The 13,088-nt window shown below is 36.1% G+C and overlaps 1 protein-coding gene across 10 annotated transcripts in view; it reads left to right on the top strand.

Moving 5' to 3' along the window:
• ATP13A3 (ATPase 13A3) overlaps nucleotides 1–13,088 on the top strand; it is a 62,199-nt gene that overhangs the window by 21,608 nt on the left and 27,503 nt on the right. For all 10 annotated transcript variants that reach the window (XR_008466904.1, XM_054204764.1, XM_054204761.1 and 7 more), the window contains 9 exons: nucleotides 885–978; nucleotides 2,847–3,020; nucleotides 3,838–4,008; nucleotides 4,316–4,386; nucleotides 8,123–8,203; nucleotides 9,972–10,041; nucleotides 10,901–11,035; nucleotides 11,848–11,920; nucleotides 12,635–12,766. Coding sequence is in view for 9 of the 10 variants with exons in the window: in XM_054204761.1 (XP_054060736.1) it covers nucleotides 885–978; nucleotides 2,847–3,020; nucleotides 3,838–4,008; nucleotides 4,316–4,386; nucleotides 8,123–8,203; nucleotides 9,972–10,041; nucleotides 10,901–11,035; nucleotides 11,848–11,920; nucleotides 12,635–12,766 (1,001 nt within the window). In the remaining variant the exon portion in view is untranslated. The remainder of the gene's footprint in view (nucleotides 1–884; nucleotides 979–2,846; nucleotides 3,021–3,837; nucleotides 4,009–4,315; nucleotides 4,387–8,122; nucleotides 8,204–9,971; nucleotides 10,042–10,900; nucleotides 11,036–11,847; nucleotides 11,921–12,634; nucleotides 12,767–13,088) is intronic.

Here is a 13,088-nt window from a genome sequence, read left to right on the forward strand (position 1 = left end):
AAATTTAGCTTTTTGACTGATATCTTTTGATTTTCTTTGTTTATGTGATGATGAAACTTCTGATGGACCTCATAGTATACTGTAGCCTCTTGTTTGTAGTTCTTCCCTATTGGAATAGGGATCTGTCTGCAATATGTTCATCTCATAGACAGCTTCCTATTTTTTCATGCCTTTCCCTATTCATGAAACTTGTGATTGTAATTTATCCTCGAAGCGTCCCTCAAGATTTGCAACTGTAAGAGATTTACAATAAGAAATGAACCCATTGATACAAATTGAATGGTAAAAGAATTGGAAAGAAGGGAAAAGACTATCTTACCATTAAGCATGTCTTGATTTAGAAAGATTAAACTGGGGACTAAATGTTTTTTAGCACATACTTATTTGTCTTCTCAGATGAGAAAAGCACATCTCAAGGGTACAATGCCTTTCCTTGTGGAGCATAACCTGGCCTCTGAAAGCATCTGATAGGAGCTACTACAGTATAGAATGATAGAAATGTGTAATCTGCACCTACTTTTAAGCTTTTTTTTTTTTACAGGTTTAATTTACGTTTCCATCGTGAAGTTTGTAGAACGTACGAAAACCTGCTTGCTGCATTTAGAGTGTAACCCAGTTAAATTGGTTTAAACTCATTTCCCTCTTTTAGATCTTACTGTTTCTCTAATATTTCACTTGTATTCATCCAGTGTTCAATCTTAAATCTTTACTAGAGCTCCTTGGGTTATTACTACTGGAAACAAGTAACAGTGAAAATTTAACATGTATATTAATATGTTGTCAGTGTGTTTTATGTCTATGCACCTACAGAAAATAAAGCAACCTAATACTTAAGTATAAAATCAGTAATGTTGTTTTGATTTTTAATTATTTTGTTGTTAAAGGTCTTCCATATCTCAAGTTGAGAAGTTCCATATCGTACTAAACATGGAGAAAGAAGAAAAGAAATTTGTCAATAAAGCAGAGGAGGATGAGATGGTAATTAATTCTGTTCGTCTATTTTTATATGGGGAAAGAAACAAACTTTCATGATTTTCTCTCTAGATGAAGCATATTTCATCAGGAATTGGACTGTTTCAGTTTAAATGAGTTTAGCAATTTTATAAGGTTATCCTTGATAATCTTTTTTGGTATTAAGAAATCTAGTCTTGGGATAGGAAATGTTTTTGTTGAAAGCCTTTGCTTCGTTTTGTTTTGTTATTTTTCTTTTCTCCAAATCTTGCAGCTTTTTTCTAGTCATTTAAAGCAGGTTAATGCTCTGTAATCTGACTGTACTCTGCATACTCTTGTATATTCATATTTATGCAGATAAGAGCCATTCCCTAAAGCATGGTGAGCATTTTTATGGGTATTTGGTAGCACATAAACTTTGCTGCTTACTAGAGCAATGATATCTCTTGTTGTTTGTCCTGGAAGATGCAGCAGTTGGCTTTGACAGGCAAATAGTGGCAGCTGATCTTTAAATTTCTATCCCATTCTAGAGACAGCAGAAAATATTTGGGGTATGTTGGGATATGGTAGATTCCTGTGAACTGAAGTCCTTGTTCCTTCTTTGTGCACGCTGCTAGGAAAAGCTGCTCTTCACTAGACCAGCTTTAGTACGGAGAGTAGGCAAATACACCTTACAATAAAAAATGAAGCTGAGATGCTTATAGTCTGATTGCTAAAATAAATATTTTTGGGAAGAATTTCCCCCCCGCCCCCCCCAAAAAAAAAAAAAAAAAGAAGCCTTAACCTCTCCCACTATCTTTCGCCCACCTGTTTTTATTGGTAAGGAGCGAATACTGACTCCAGTGTTTTGGGGGTAACAGAGAAGGGGTTTTGTCTCCGCTTTTTGTCAGCTGAGAAGGCTGCAAAATGAACTTGTTGAAAAGCCTTTTCTTAGGAAAGGAATTTAAACAATTTCTAATACTGTTTAATGAAAAGTACAAAAGAATTTGCAAAAAGTTGGTGTCAATATGAACAATGTGTGTGGGACTCAATGGGAAACTTCATTGCCCTTTTGCAGCAGGAAATATAACCTAATGATGTAATGTGAAACTCAGGAATGTAACACAGCATCTAGTAAGTCACTGAATTATTTTCTGTTCCTGGCTGTCATCAGGTTAAGTTGGTACTTCCCTACTTACACGCTTAATACTTTGTTGGTTTTTTAGTGGGAGGATTTTTCCAGCTGGTGCAAGTTACAGAACCTTTGATAGTGCAGCTTGCAGTTCCTAATGTTCCACAGTAGCATTTCTTGTTAAATGGCAGGCAAAATAAGCCAGTTTCTGTACTAAAAAGTAGTTCTTGACAAATTATTTACGTGCTTGTTTAGAACGTATGAAATTCTGCTGGCAACAAAAACTAATGCTATGCTAGCATTCAGAGCTATGCTAGCTAATCAAATGCTAATGTGGTAAAATCAGCATTTGGCAAAAACAGATATGCTTTTACTCTTAACTGTTTAGTTGCCGTGTGCTGGGTCATAGTTGTGGTCAAAAATTTGGTGCTCACTGAGAGTTAAGGCAGGTTGTGTTGCAAGCAAAGTCCTTAGGGAGCGGTGCAGAGAGCAGACAGGTCCTGTAATGAAATGTTGTAAGCGACGCATATGCTCTGCCTTTCTGAGGCTTTTACTGACATTTGTATTTCTGACTGAGCAAAACAGTCCTCCTTTTTGCTGCCTCCCTGTCATGTATTAAGTTTTTTGAGTCTTTCCTCCACCCAGAAAAGAAAAAGGAGAAAATGGCTTTGAGATTTGATTTGCTTTAAATACTGCACTTATGGAAAAAATAAATGTTGGCTTCCCGAGCAAGAGCAATTAAAGAGGGTCACTGTTTGTTATTTGTTTCTCTGTTTCCATGCAGGAGATCTATGGTTATGACCTGTGTCGTTGGAAGTTGGTGCTAGTTACTGTAGGAGTGATCTGTTCTGGTGGTTTTCTTCTCCTCCTCCTCTACTGGATGCCTCAGTGGCGCGTGAAAGCAACATGCAGAAGGACTACGCTTAAAGACTGTGAAGTGGTTCTGCTGAGAACAACTGTAAGTCTATAGGAGGGTGTGCTTCTCCTGGTTTGCAGTTGTTTCACATCCCTCTTGCTGCTTGCTAAAATACACGAATCCTTGCCTGCAGTGTAGGAAGGATTTTGTTTTACAGCACTGCAGAACTGTTCTCCTTGGTACTTGTGGATAGCTTTCCTGCCCGTAGCTTTTGCTGCTCCTTGTACATAGCTTTGCTGCCCATGTGGGAAGACTGGCAGCTGTTTGCAGAGGACATAGCAAAAAGAAAGTCTTTGCTTTTGTATTTTAAGAATTAAATACATGAATGCGGTTGTCATCAAAAGTTACAGAATAGACACCTTGTTCATATAACCTGATAACATGGTTTTCGGGTTTCCCCTCCCTTGTTCAGGAAAGATACGTTTGTTGTATTAAGGTGTAACTGGGGACCCAAGTGTGGTTTGATTTCAAGTGATTTTCTTCCTCCACAATTGCTGTGTACAGTCCCTGGTTAAGTCCTCAGTTATTTGAAGTTGCAAGGTGAGTGCAGCAGGAATCCCATAGTTATTCCTCCTGCAGACCAACTATATTAAATTGTAAAGGGCTGAAGATGTCAAAATTCAAGTACCAAAACTCACTGGTTAAAAAAAAAAAAAAATCAGTGCAAAAAATATGCTTTTAGAATTGTGAAAATGTATTCTTAAGGTAGCTGATATTAACTTGGGGATACCTTCTGTAGTTATGTATAGGCTCTGCTAATCTGTCATCTGTTGTTGACACATTTCACTACAGCTGTTGTAGTTAAATGAATGCTGTTTAAATGGTGTTTCAACCAGCTCATTTTTTTCCTCTCTTTAAGGATGAATTCAAGATATGGTTTTGTGCAAAGGTTCGCATTATGCCTTCTTTGGGAGCCAATCCTTTACAGAATCCTAACCCTATTGTACACAAGGTTTCAAATGGCCATGCTGTTCATTTCTGTGAATCTGCTGCAGAAGAGAATAAAAATGATTTGAAAAAATATTTGCCTGTAAGTTATGCTTGCTAATTTTCAAAGTATCTCAAGTACTATCTAGAGTAACCACACACAATACAGCACATGTGAGCTGCTACTTTTGTCTAAAAGGCTAACTTATTCTTTGGGTGGAGCACAAATCTTTTTCCTCAATAACTTGTTACTAGAAATTGTGGAATGCTTAAAATATTATTCTGAAAGAAAACTGTTAATTTTTTGGTGCAGTTTTTCTAAATTCACTTTCTATCGCTGTCCAGAATAAAGTCAGTCAGAAGAGAGGTGTTAAGCGGTGCTAGTTTAATATCTGTGTCTGCCCTTGCAGATTCGTTATTTCACACATCACAGCGTGAAGTATTTCTGGAATGATTCGGTTCAAAGTTTTGATGTCTTACGGTAAGAATATTTTTTTTTTTTATTTTGTGTTGTGCTGCAGACTGCCTTTTTTTAAAATACAATAGCATGACAAAGAATATGGTGAAAACTGGTATCGTATTCTGACCAGCTGTTTTAGCTCATTGAGTCTTTGTTTGAACCACAGTGAGAGCAGGGAGATTTTTAAGTCGTGTGTGACTTTGGAAAGAAGGTATTTGTTTAATCTACTTTTATGGAGCCTGATTCGTATAGGGTGACTGGCTGCATGCCTCTGCAGGCTTTTTGCTTATTCTTGGAGTGTTATTTGAGAATCAGAGCACCTGTTTATGGACAGTAAGTAGTTCCCCTTCTATAAAATCTTAAAAACTTTCTTTCTGATAGAATAACTTAGACTTTTTGCATTGCTTCTGAACTAGACCCAAAAAGAGTATCTAGGAAGAGGGGAATTCTCCAAATACCTTGTTGCTTATCTTTTGGTAGGTCTGTGCCGCTACATTTTAGTCTAGTTGAGCTGAATTTGATCTCTCCCTTGTTACTCTTTAGTAACAAAAACAGGTCTCTTCTCTCATTGATGGAACGCCACTCTTAGCGGGCAGTACTAGCTGTGCTTACGGAATGATGTGCTGTATTTTCTTTTATCCAGCAGCACTTCAACGTTAGGGTTGAAGAAGAAAGTTCTTTTTTCTGATGCTAATGATAAGGCCTTCTCATAGTGCTAACAAGTTAAATGAACACAGGCTTCTCCATTTTTGGCAACTGCTTGTTAAAATAAGATGTTCGGATCAGAAATATAACCGCTTTTTAACTTAAATCAATGTTTGCCGCATTGAACCATCACGTGGAAAAGTCCAAGCACTACATATAGGAAAAATTAACGATCGGTGACTGAAGGAAAGAAAAATAGCCAAAATTTCTGTTAGAAGAAACATACTCGGCAAATGTTTCTTATGTTTTCAAAAAACATGTGTGCATATAGTATGGAAATTTATCAGCAATGACAACAATTTAAGAAATTATCATAATACAAGCAGTTACAATACTGAGCACGGCTGCTCTGGGAGGGTGGAAATGTCTCAGTTCATGTGTAAATAATTAAAAGCTTTTTATGTATTTTTTATGTTAAACCTCCCATGAATTACAGTGGTACAGGTAGTGACATTTGTCATTTTGCATTACCAGATTTGGTTTTCATGCCTATAGCATTGCTAATTTTAACTGTTCAAAGGCAATATTTCCCACAGATGAGACTTTAAAAAAAACAAACAAAAAAAACCAAAACAAAACAAACCCCCCAAAACTATACTTTTATTCAAAGAATTGATACAGGAAAAAAATCATACGACTCCACGTTTAGAAAAAATGTTGTTCCTTAGCATTAAAGCAGTGACTTGAAACTTGGTGTTTGTTGGCTGTTTGATTGTGCCTTTTGATGTTCTTGTGATAACTCAGCCAATTTATAAGCCCCGGAAAAATCTCAGATATGTCTGTGAAGTTATGTGAGCATTTATTTAATCACATTCTTGCTGATACGCCAAACTTCCATTTATTTGGTGTATTAGCAATGACTGAGCCTGACCACTTGTTCAGTCAGGTACTGTAGCTGAGCTGGACACCGTTATTTAGCAATTGAATAATAAAGAGGAGAAACAGCTGGATCTGAGACATACCTGATACTGGCAGAGTACTAAGTCACTCTTGCACAAAGTCAAATAAGAAATTTGCTATAACTTTTCTCTAAAGTGAATTAGGTACAATCATGTAGTGAAGTACTAGATACCACCTCTGAAATAATAGCTGAACTTATAAATGATAAATAGTCTGAAAAGAAGTCTTAAATGTTTGTTCTTCATTGAGATACTTTATCTTAATCTGCTCTTCAGCTTGTGTAAAAAAACAGAAATTGGTGTTGCCTAATAACATGGTAGAGAATCAATTTTATAAAGAGATGGGATATGAGACTGAGGACTTTCTAGTAAAATCATAAGGCAAGCAACGCAGTTGTAGTAGTGATCTAAGAACAATACTGCATCATGAAGATAGATTCACTCTATGCAGTTAATTATTCAAGTATCCAGAGACGGAACAATTTGATCACATAATTAAAGACTTGGGAAACTACAGAAGGGAAGCAAATTAAAATTTCTTGGGCAACAAATTTGGTTATGAGAGCTTCAGTTTCATATCATTGTTCTTTTTACAATAACATAATATTAAGATCACTCTTTTAAACAAAGGAAATGCAAGTGTAATGGTTCTTAAACTAAATCAGACTTGGTCACATAGCCAAAGAGGATGCAACTTTGACCTTGTATGTCTGTTTTATTTTAGCTGGTGTTAACTGAATCTCTGAGTGAGTTGATGAGTGCTTTATGTAATAAACTGTGTGGATGCAGGGATTTTTTTTTTTTAAATGGCCTGGGAATTCAGTACTGCAACAGTAATGTAAAAAGCAGACAACATCCTGCTAGAAGCTTTGTCTTTGCACGGATGTTACACATGGGTATGCATATTTGCATATAAACTACTTAGTTTCAGGGGCTGCTCTTAAACCCGCTGTTACATTCCTTTTTGTGCAAGAAAAGAAAAAGTGAATCATTTGGGATAGAATGGGAGGAAAGGCACCATTATTAACAGAGAATCGTAGATTTCTTCATCTAAAAATCATGATTTTAAAATCCTTGTACTTGAAAAATTTTAGGGAAAGCTTGTAAACCTGTGGCCAGATTAACGCATTAACATTTTCACCTCTTCTTTCACAAGAAGTTGGCAGAAATGTGGTCCTAGCCTTTGCAATAGTGAGGATGTTTAAAGCGTTCCCTGTGTTCTAGAGGATGGAAATAATTGTTACTATATATGCACAATAAAGAGTTTTTTCTTCACTGGGATAACTCTGAATCCTTTTTAGTAGATAACTTAAGAGATATCCAGTATAAAAAAGACTTGTGTCCTGGTTTTGTCGTGTCATCTGTGAAAGCCTTTTGGCAGGTAATGATATTTTCCTGTGCTTCCAAAGTATGTCTGCTAGAAAATGCCTGGATATTGGGCATGATATGTCCAATCTACTGAATTTAGTAGTTGAAATGATCCCATAGCTGTAAACATAATGATGTTTCAGGCGTGCTTGCTTATCTGCAGATGTGCTAAATCATAGCATTTGCTTTCACAGCGATCACTATTGGTGTAAAGATGAGTCTTCCAGTGATAAGGAAGTACTGAAAATGTAGACTGTGCTTTACCTAGTCATGGATAAAACTTTGATAGCAAGATGCTGCAAAATAGCTTCAGTATAGATGTATATGATAAATTGATTAATAATTGTTTCAAAAATCTTCAGATTTTAGAAACAATGTACTTTACGTTACTACTTAGAGACTACAAATGAGATAATTTGAAGAAATATTAATCCATATTGATTTAATATGTTTTATAAAACTTACTCATTTTTTCTTTTTAGAGGCCTTTGAATACTAGTTATGCTAGTGTTTTACTTCATTATTTTTTTTAGTGTATCTCCGTTTTGATTGAAATTGATACGAGTATCCTACAGAGTAAGATGTGTCAACAAGAGGACTGCTTTTTACATCTTATTTATATCTACAGTTGTGACAAAATTGATAGAAAAACATTAATCCATAGACTTTGTTCTTTTATAATGCAGTGTAACTCTTGGCAAAGACGTTGCTCTTTTGATTTACTGAATACTTCATTTGAAATATCATGTTTCTTAAATAACTCATTGACTTTTTCCTTTACTTAGAGGTCTAGATGAATCTACGTTCTGTTCTTCAATTCATAATGAACACAGCGCAGGACTGACAAAGGGAATGCATGATTACAGGTAATGTTGCAGTATTTGAGGGAAAAATTGTTTTTGTTCCATTACCTGCGCTCAAAGCGTTAAGAAAACTAGAAGACAATTGAGTGATTAGTGTTTACTGACTCTGATGTGTCCTTCAAAGAAGGCTGTTAGATATATGAAATTCTTGTTCTTTCCGATAAATTGAGTAGGAACTAGACTCTGATACTGTGTTGAGTCACTTTTCTCAAACTATGCTGACCATGGGAATTGGAACTATTGCTTAAAGTAATTCAGAATGTATTTCTGAAATTGTATGTACTACTAAACATTTTGAAATAAAATGAGTGTACAAAAAGAATAACAAGCAGTTATGTTTTCAATCACGCTGGCAGGTACACGGTGGAATTTGGCATTTGATGTAAAACAAAGTAGTTTGTTTTTTTTTCCCCTCCAGTAGCTTGCATTTAAGTGACATAAATGTTACCATAACATACTGGCATGTTGAAGGGCATGTATGGGTTCAGAAGCAAATAGACTGATTCCCAGTGGAAAAGTCCATCAAGGGTTCTTTAGCTGGAAAGATGCTCATTTGTCTCAAGCTGCAGATTGTTGAAGGCTTGAAGGGAATGCTGGGGGAGATCACTCTGCTGCTTCTTGGTTTCTTTCCCATCCTTGTCTAGTGGTCATTGAGAGAGGGGGTAGTGTACTAGTGGCTGATAAAGAATATTGGATGCCAGGAAGCAGCAAACATGGCCTGAACTGTAACTAATTTCTTTTTTTAGGAAGATCAGGCTGAAATTTCCAGGTCTCAGGATTATATCTTGAATTTTAAAAGCTTAGTTAGTATCACAGGTCTGTCCAATAGCTCGCATGGGTCTGTCTCTGGTTGGTTGGGGCTAAATGCATTCCCCACTCTTTCTTTTAATTCTGGTTGGCAAGAAATAACAGGGGGGGAAAATGCTAATTTTTTAACATGCTATTTTAGATTAACAGTGCAAGAATGCTTGTCAAGAGGCACAACTGAAATGCATAGGTAGAAAAAAACTTACTGCAGGGAAAACCTTTTAAATGCAACTGCAATGGTACATAGTTCAGGTTCTCAAATGTGAACAGGAAGCTGGAATATTTGTTGTGAAAATGTAGGTATGTACTTAATTATTGGTGTTCTAATTTATTGATACACTACCCAAACTGGAATAGCTCGGGTCCTGTAGCATTCCTGGCTGTTTTTTTGCAAATGAGACCTACTTAGAGTTTAAAACGTGGAAACAGCTGCTTGCTCATCCATTATTAGTGATTCGTCAATTTGGGTCTTTTTCTACACGAAAAGCCTTTTCCTTAAGAACATCCTTTAAGGGCTTCTTCATGTCAGTGTCATTTAAGCAGCTCAAATCCCATCAGAGGTTAGTTTCTTGTTCCCTCTTTCGTGATTTGCCTTTGTTCAGGCTAAGAATAAAACTAAGATACGGAACCATTAAAACAGTGTCTTACTGGAGGGTAAGAGTTAACACTTGTTTGAGCTTAAGTTAATGAGAACCCCATAGTGGCTTTCAGAATGACATGTTTACTAACACTGGACCTACAGCCTAAAGATTAAGTTACAGTATAAAATAATTACCTTTGTATTGGAACATCTCCCTAGGTAAACATTTTCTGATAAGTGCCTTTTGAAAGAACATGATAACTAAAGGGGGGCCACAGCTTAAATATTTTATACTTTCTCATATTAATGGAGTTACTTTGAAGAGCATAAAACTTCTAGTAAAAGTTTTAACTGTCTTTTGGTATTTTTCTTTTTTTAATGCAGAAAAGCATTCTATGGAGTAAATGAAATTGCTGTGAAAGTGCCTTCCATTTTTAAGCTTCTGATTAAGGAGGTAAGATCTTTAACAAATTAAAGAAAAGTATCATTAAAAGTTACTTTAAGTACAATGACTACTGGACTGGTCTTCAAATAAAAATGTAAAACAGAAACCTTCCCCTAGACCTCAGCACTGTAAAGCAAAGTGATATGGACCTTTATTTTTGAGCTCTCCAAACTTAAAAGGCCTTAGCTGTAAGCTCTTCAGAACTCACAATCCTGGTGCCTTAGCAAGGACAGTAGAAAATGCATCATAAGATGAGTGTGCATCATAAGATGGGTGTGCATCTTACTTATTTTTTTGTTCTTAATTTCAAACATAAAACCACTGGTTGTGTTCTCCATTGTTGGCCCAGGGATTATACATTACAACATATGCATCAAATCAAATGTCTTGCATATAGTTTTGTTGGATTTGTTCCATTTTCCCTGTATCCCATGGATTTGAATGATTGACTTGTTATCCATGTGATAGAAACTTTTGAACAAAGAAACTCTCCAACCTGAACTAACGGGGTAAGAACTTGAGGTGTCAGTGCATTTATTAGTAAGAAATAGATAATAACATCCAAATTAATTTAAAAATTGTGTCTTGAGGTGCATCATATGTTCCCGTCATTTTGCTTTGAGGTGAAGGGGGAAATGCACACAGCCTTAAAAGTATGTATTTGTGTATTATTTTAGTGGGACCTGTGCTTTTGAGGGTTTGAGGAAGTAGTGAAAAAGAAGGAGCAGTTTGGCAAATCAGACAAAAATCATGCGTATAGAACTGAAAGATTTATCTCCTCTATGGAGGAGGAGGATGATTCTGACTTTTCTGACGGAGAATGTGTGTGGCCTTTTGGTGTAACTTTAATGTTCTGTTACTCTTCTAGGTTCTCAACCCTTTTTACATTTTTCAGTTGTTCAGTGTGATATTGTGGATCACTGATGAATATCACTACTATGCATTAGCAATTGTGATCATGTCTGTAATATCCATTGTTAGCTCGCTCTACACCATTAGAAAGGTAAGTTCAAAGAACACAGATGCATCTTTTCAGCTTTTTATGGTTGGTTTATTTTGATGTGAAGTTGTCTGCAAATCTTTAGGAATGTTTGAGGTATATAGGTAGAATATTGTTATGGGTTTTCCTTCTTTGAGCTGAAAGATTTACAGGTTTTTTTTACTGGATTTACAGTTCTCTTTGAGACCCTTCTCTGCTGACTTTCCGTGCTGTTGAATCACTAGGATGAGCTCAGATAACAGAAACACTACCTCACTTCAATTAAAACCTAGGCACAAGTTTATGTACCAAGTTGTATTTACAGTAGTGATTCCATCTTGCATTATTTCCTTCCATTTGAAAAAGTCCAACAGAGTTGAGCACCAGCTACATATGTGGATTATTAAATTGATGATGAGTTTTTCTCTGTAGACTTAGCTGTAGCTGATGGAAATCAAAGTAGTAATTATCTTTAAATTGCAACCTCTGAATTCAGACCAGAGACAAAAAAAGCCCTCTTACCTTAATCCAAGTTCATACAACTACTGCAGTTCTTACTTATGTGTGTTAATGACCGAATGTTTTTATAACACTTTGCATGGCAGTGTGTATTTGCTTTCAGAATGCTGTTAAAAATAGAAACGTGTGCATGTTGATGCACTCAAACTTTATTTGCCCATAAGTTTCCGATGTTCAAAAGAATGTTTTGAGTAACATTTTGTTGTAAAAGAATGTTGGTAAAGAATCTCATCACTTCTACTTGTAGAGCTAGAATGTGCATTTAAAAGAAGACAAGCTTTGCTTTTAAATAATAAACTATTTTCTCCCCTTTGCAGCAATATGTTATGTTACATGACATGGTAGCAGCTCACAGCATTGTCAGGGTTTCTGTCTGCAGAGGAAACCAAGGTAGGCTTCACAGGTGGTTTGGAAGGTTGAATTTAAATTGTTCATTAAGTGTTAGTGTAAAGTTGGTGTGCATCCGTGCTTTCTTTGATCAGCTTGAAATGCATGCATTTCATAGGAAAATTGCATGGGAAAATGAGAAGTTGCAAAGTGGAATTTAAATTGGATAATCACCTGTTCAGGGTTGTCCTTTTAGCCAGTGTCAGGTTTCTTCTAGGTTAGGTGCTTGTCCTATCCCTGTTTCTGATTATCTACCACTCCACGTATGTAACTGTCATTGTAGCTTTCTTGGTTTAAAGATGTACACATGTTGGCTTTCCATTACAATTTATTACACAGCAGGGATTGCAAATTTATTTTTGGACTATTGCTCACTTGGATATCACAGTAGTTGAAGATGGTTAGGTAATGGTGTGTAATATTGTTTTGTAGGACATGTTATACCGAAGTTATACTTTAGTTAATTATTATCTTTTGTACAAGCTTGATTCATTTGTTATGATGAACTATATCCATGTGCTCTAGAACTTAATCCATGATGGAATTGGGGGTATCGATGGCTTTTTCTGTATCTTTTCAAAAACTTTTCATAATGCCATTAATAAAATAAAGTATAATCTTAGTGGTCACCACCTGGATCTTAACTGTGAGGATCTTTATCAGGTTTTGTATATGATGGCTGTTTTCACGTAAACTTGTTTGTGTTTTAACACTCAGAAATCGAAGAAATCCTTTCCACTGACCTTGTGCCTGGAGATATCATGTTGATTCCATCTAATGGAACAATTATGCCCTGTGATGCAGTACTTCTCAGTGGTACTTGCATTGTAAATGAAAGCATGTTAACAGGTAAAGTAAACTTGATACAGTTTTGTGTGGCTAAATGTATTAGTTTATACCTGTGTGGCATGCTTAACTTGCAGTATGCTCCAGCAGAAGTGGATATCTTTATTTTGCTTGAATTGTGTATGTTCTTGCAGTTACATATGGTCCGAAGTACTTGTGTTCTGCTTGTCTGCAACAGCTACCTGGTGCTGCTTGGCAGCTCCAAAAATGAGCGATGTTTTCATGTTGAAAAGCTTTCTTCTTGATAGTTTGTCTTCCTGCCTCTTGACTCGGTGCAGATTGAGTTCTGCTGTATGTTTCTTCAGAAAATTTTAGCCCAAGCTTT

The sequence above is a fragment of the Rissa tridactyla genome, chromosome 6 (genome assembly GCF_028500815.1).
Source record: "Rissa tridactyla isolate bRisTri1 chromosome 6, bRisTri1.patW.cur.20221130, whole genome shotgun sequence".
NCBI lineage: Eukaryota > Metazoa > Chordata > Aves > Charadriiformes > Laridae > Rissa > Rissa tridactyla.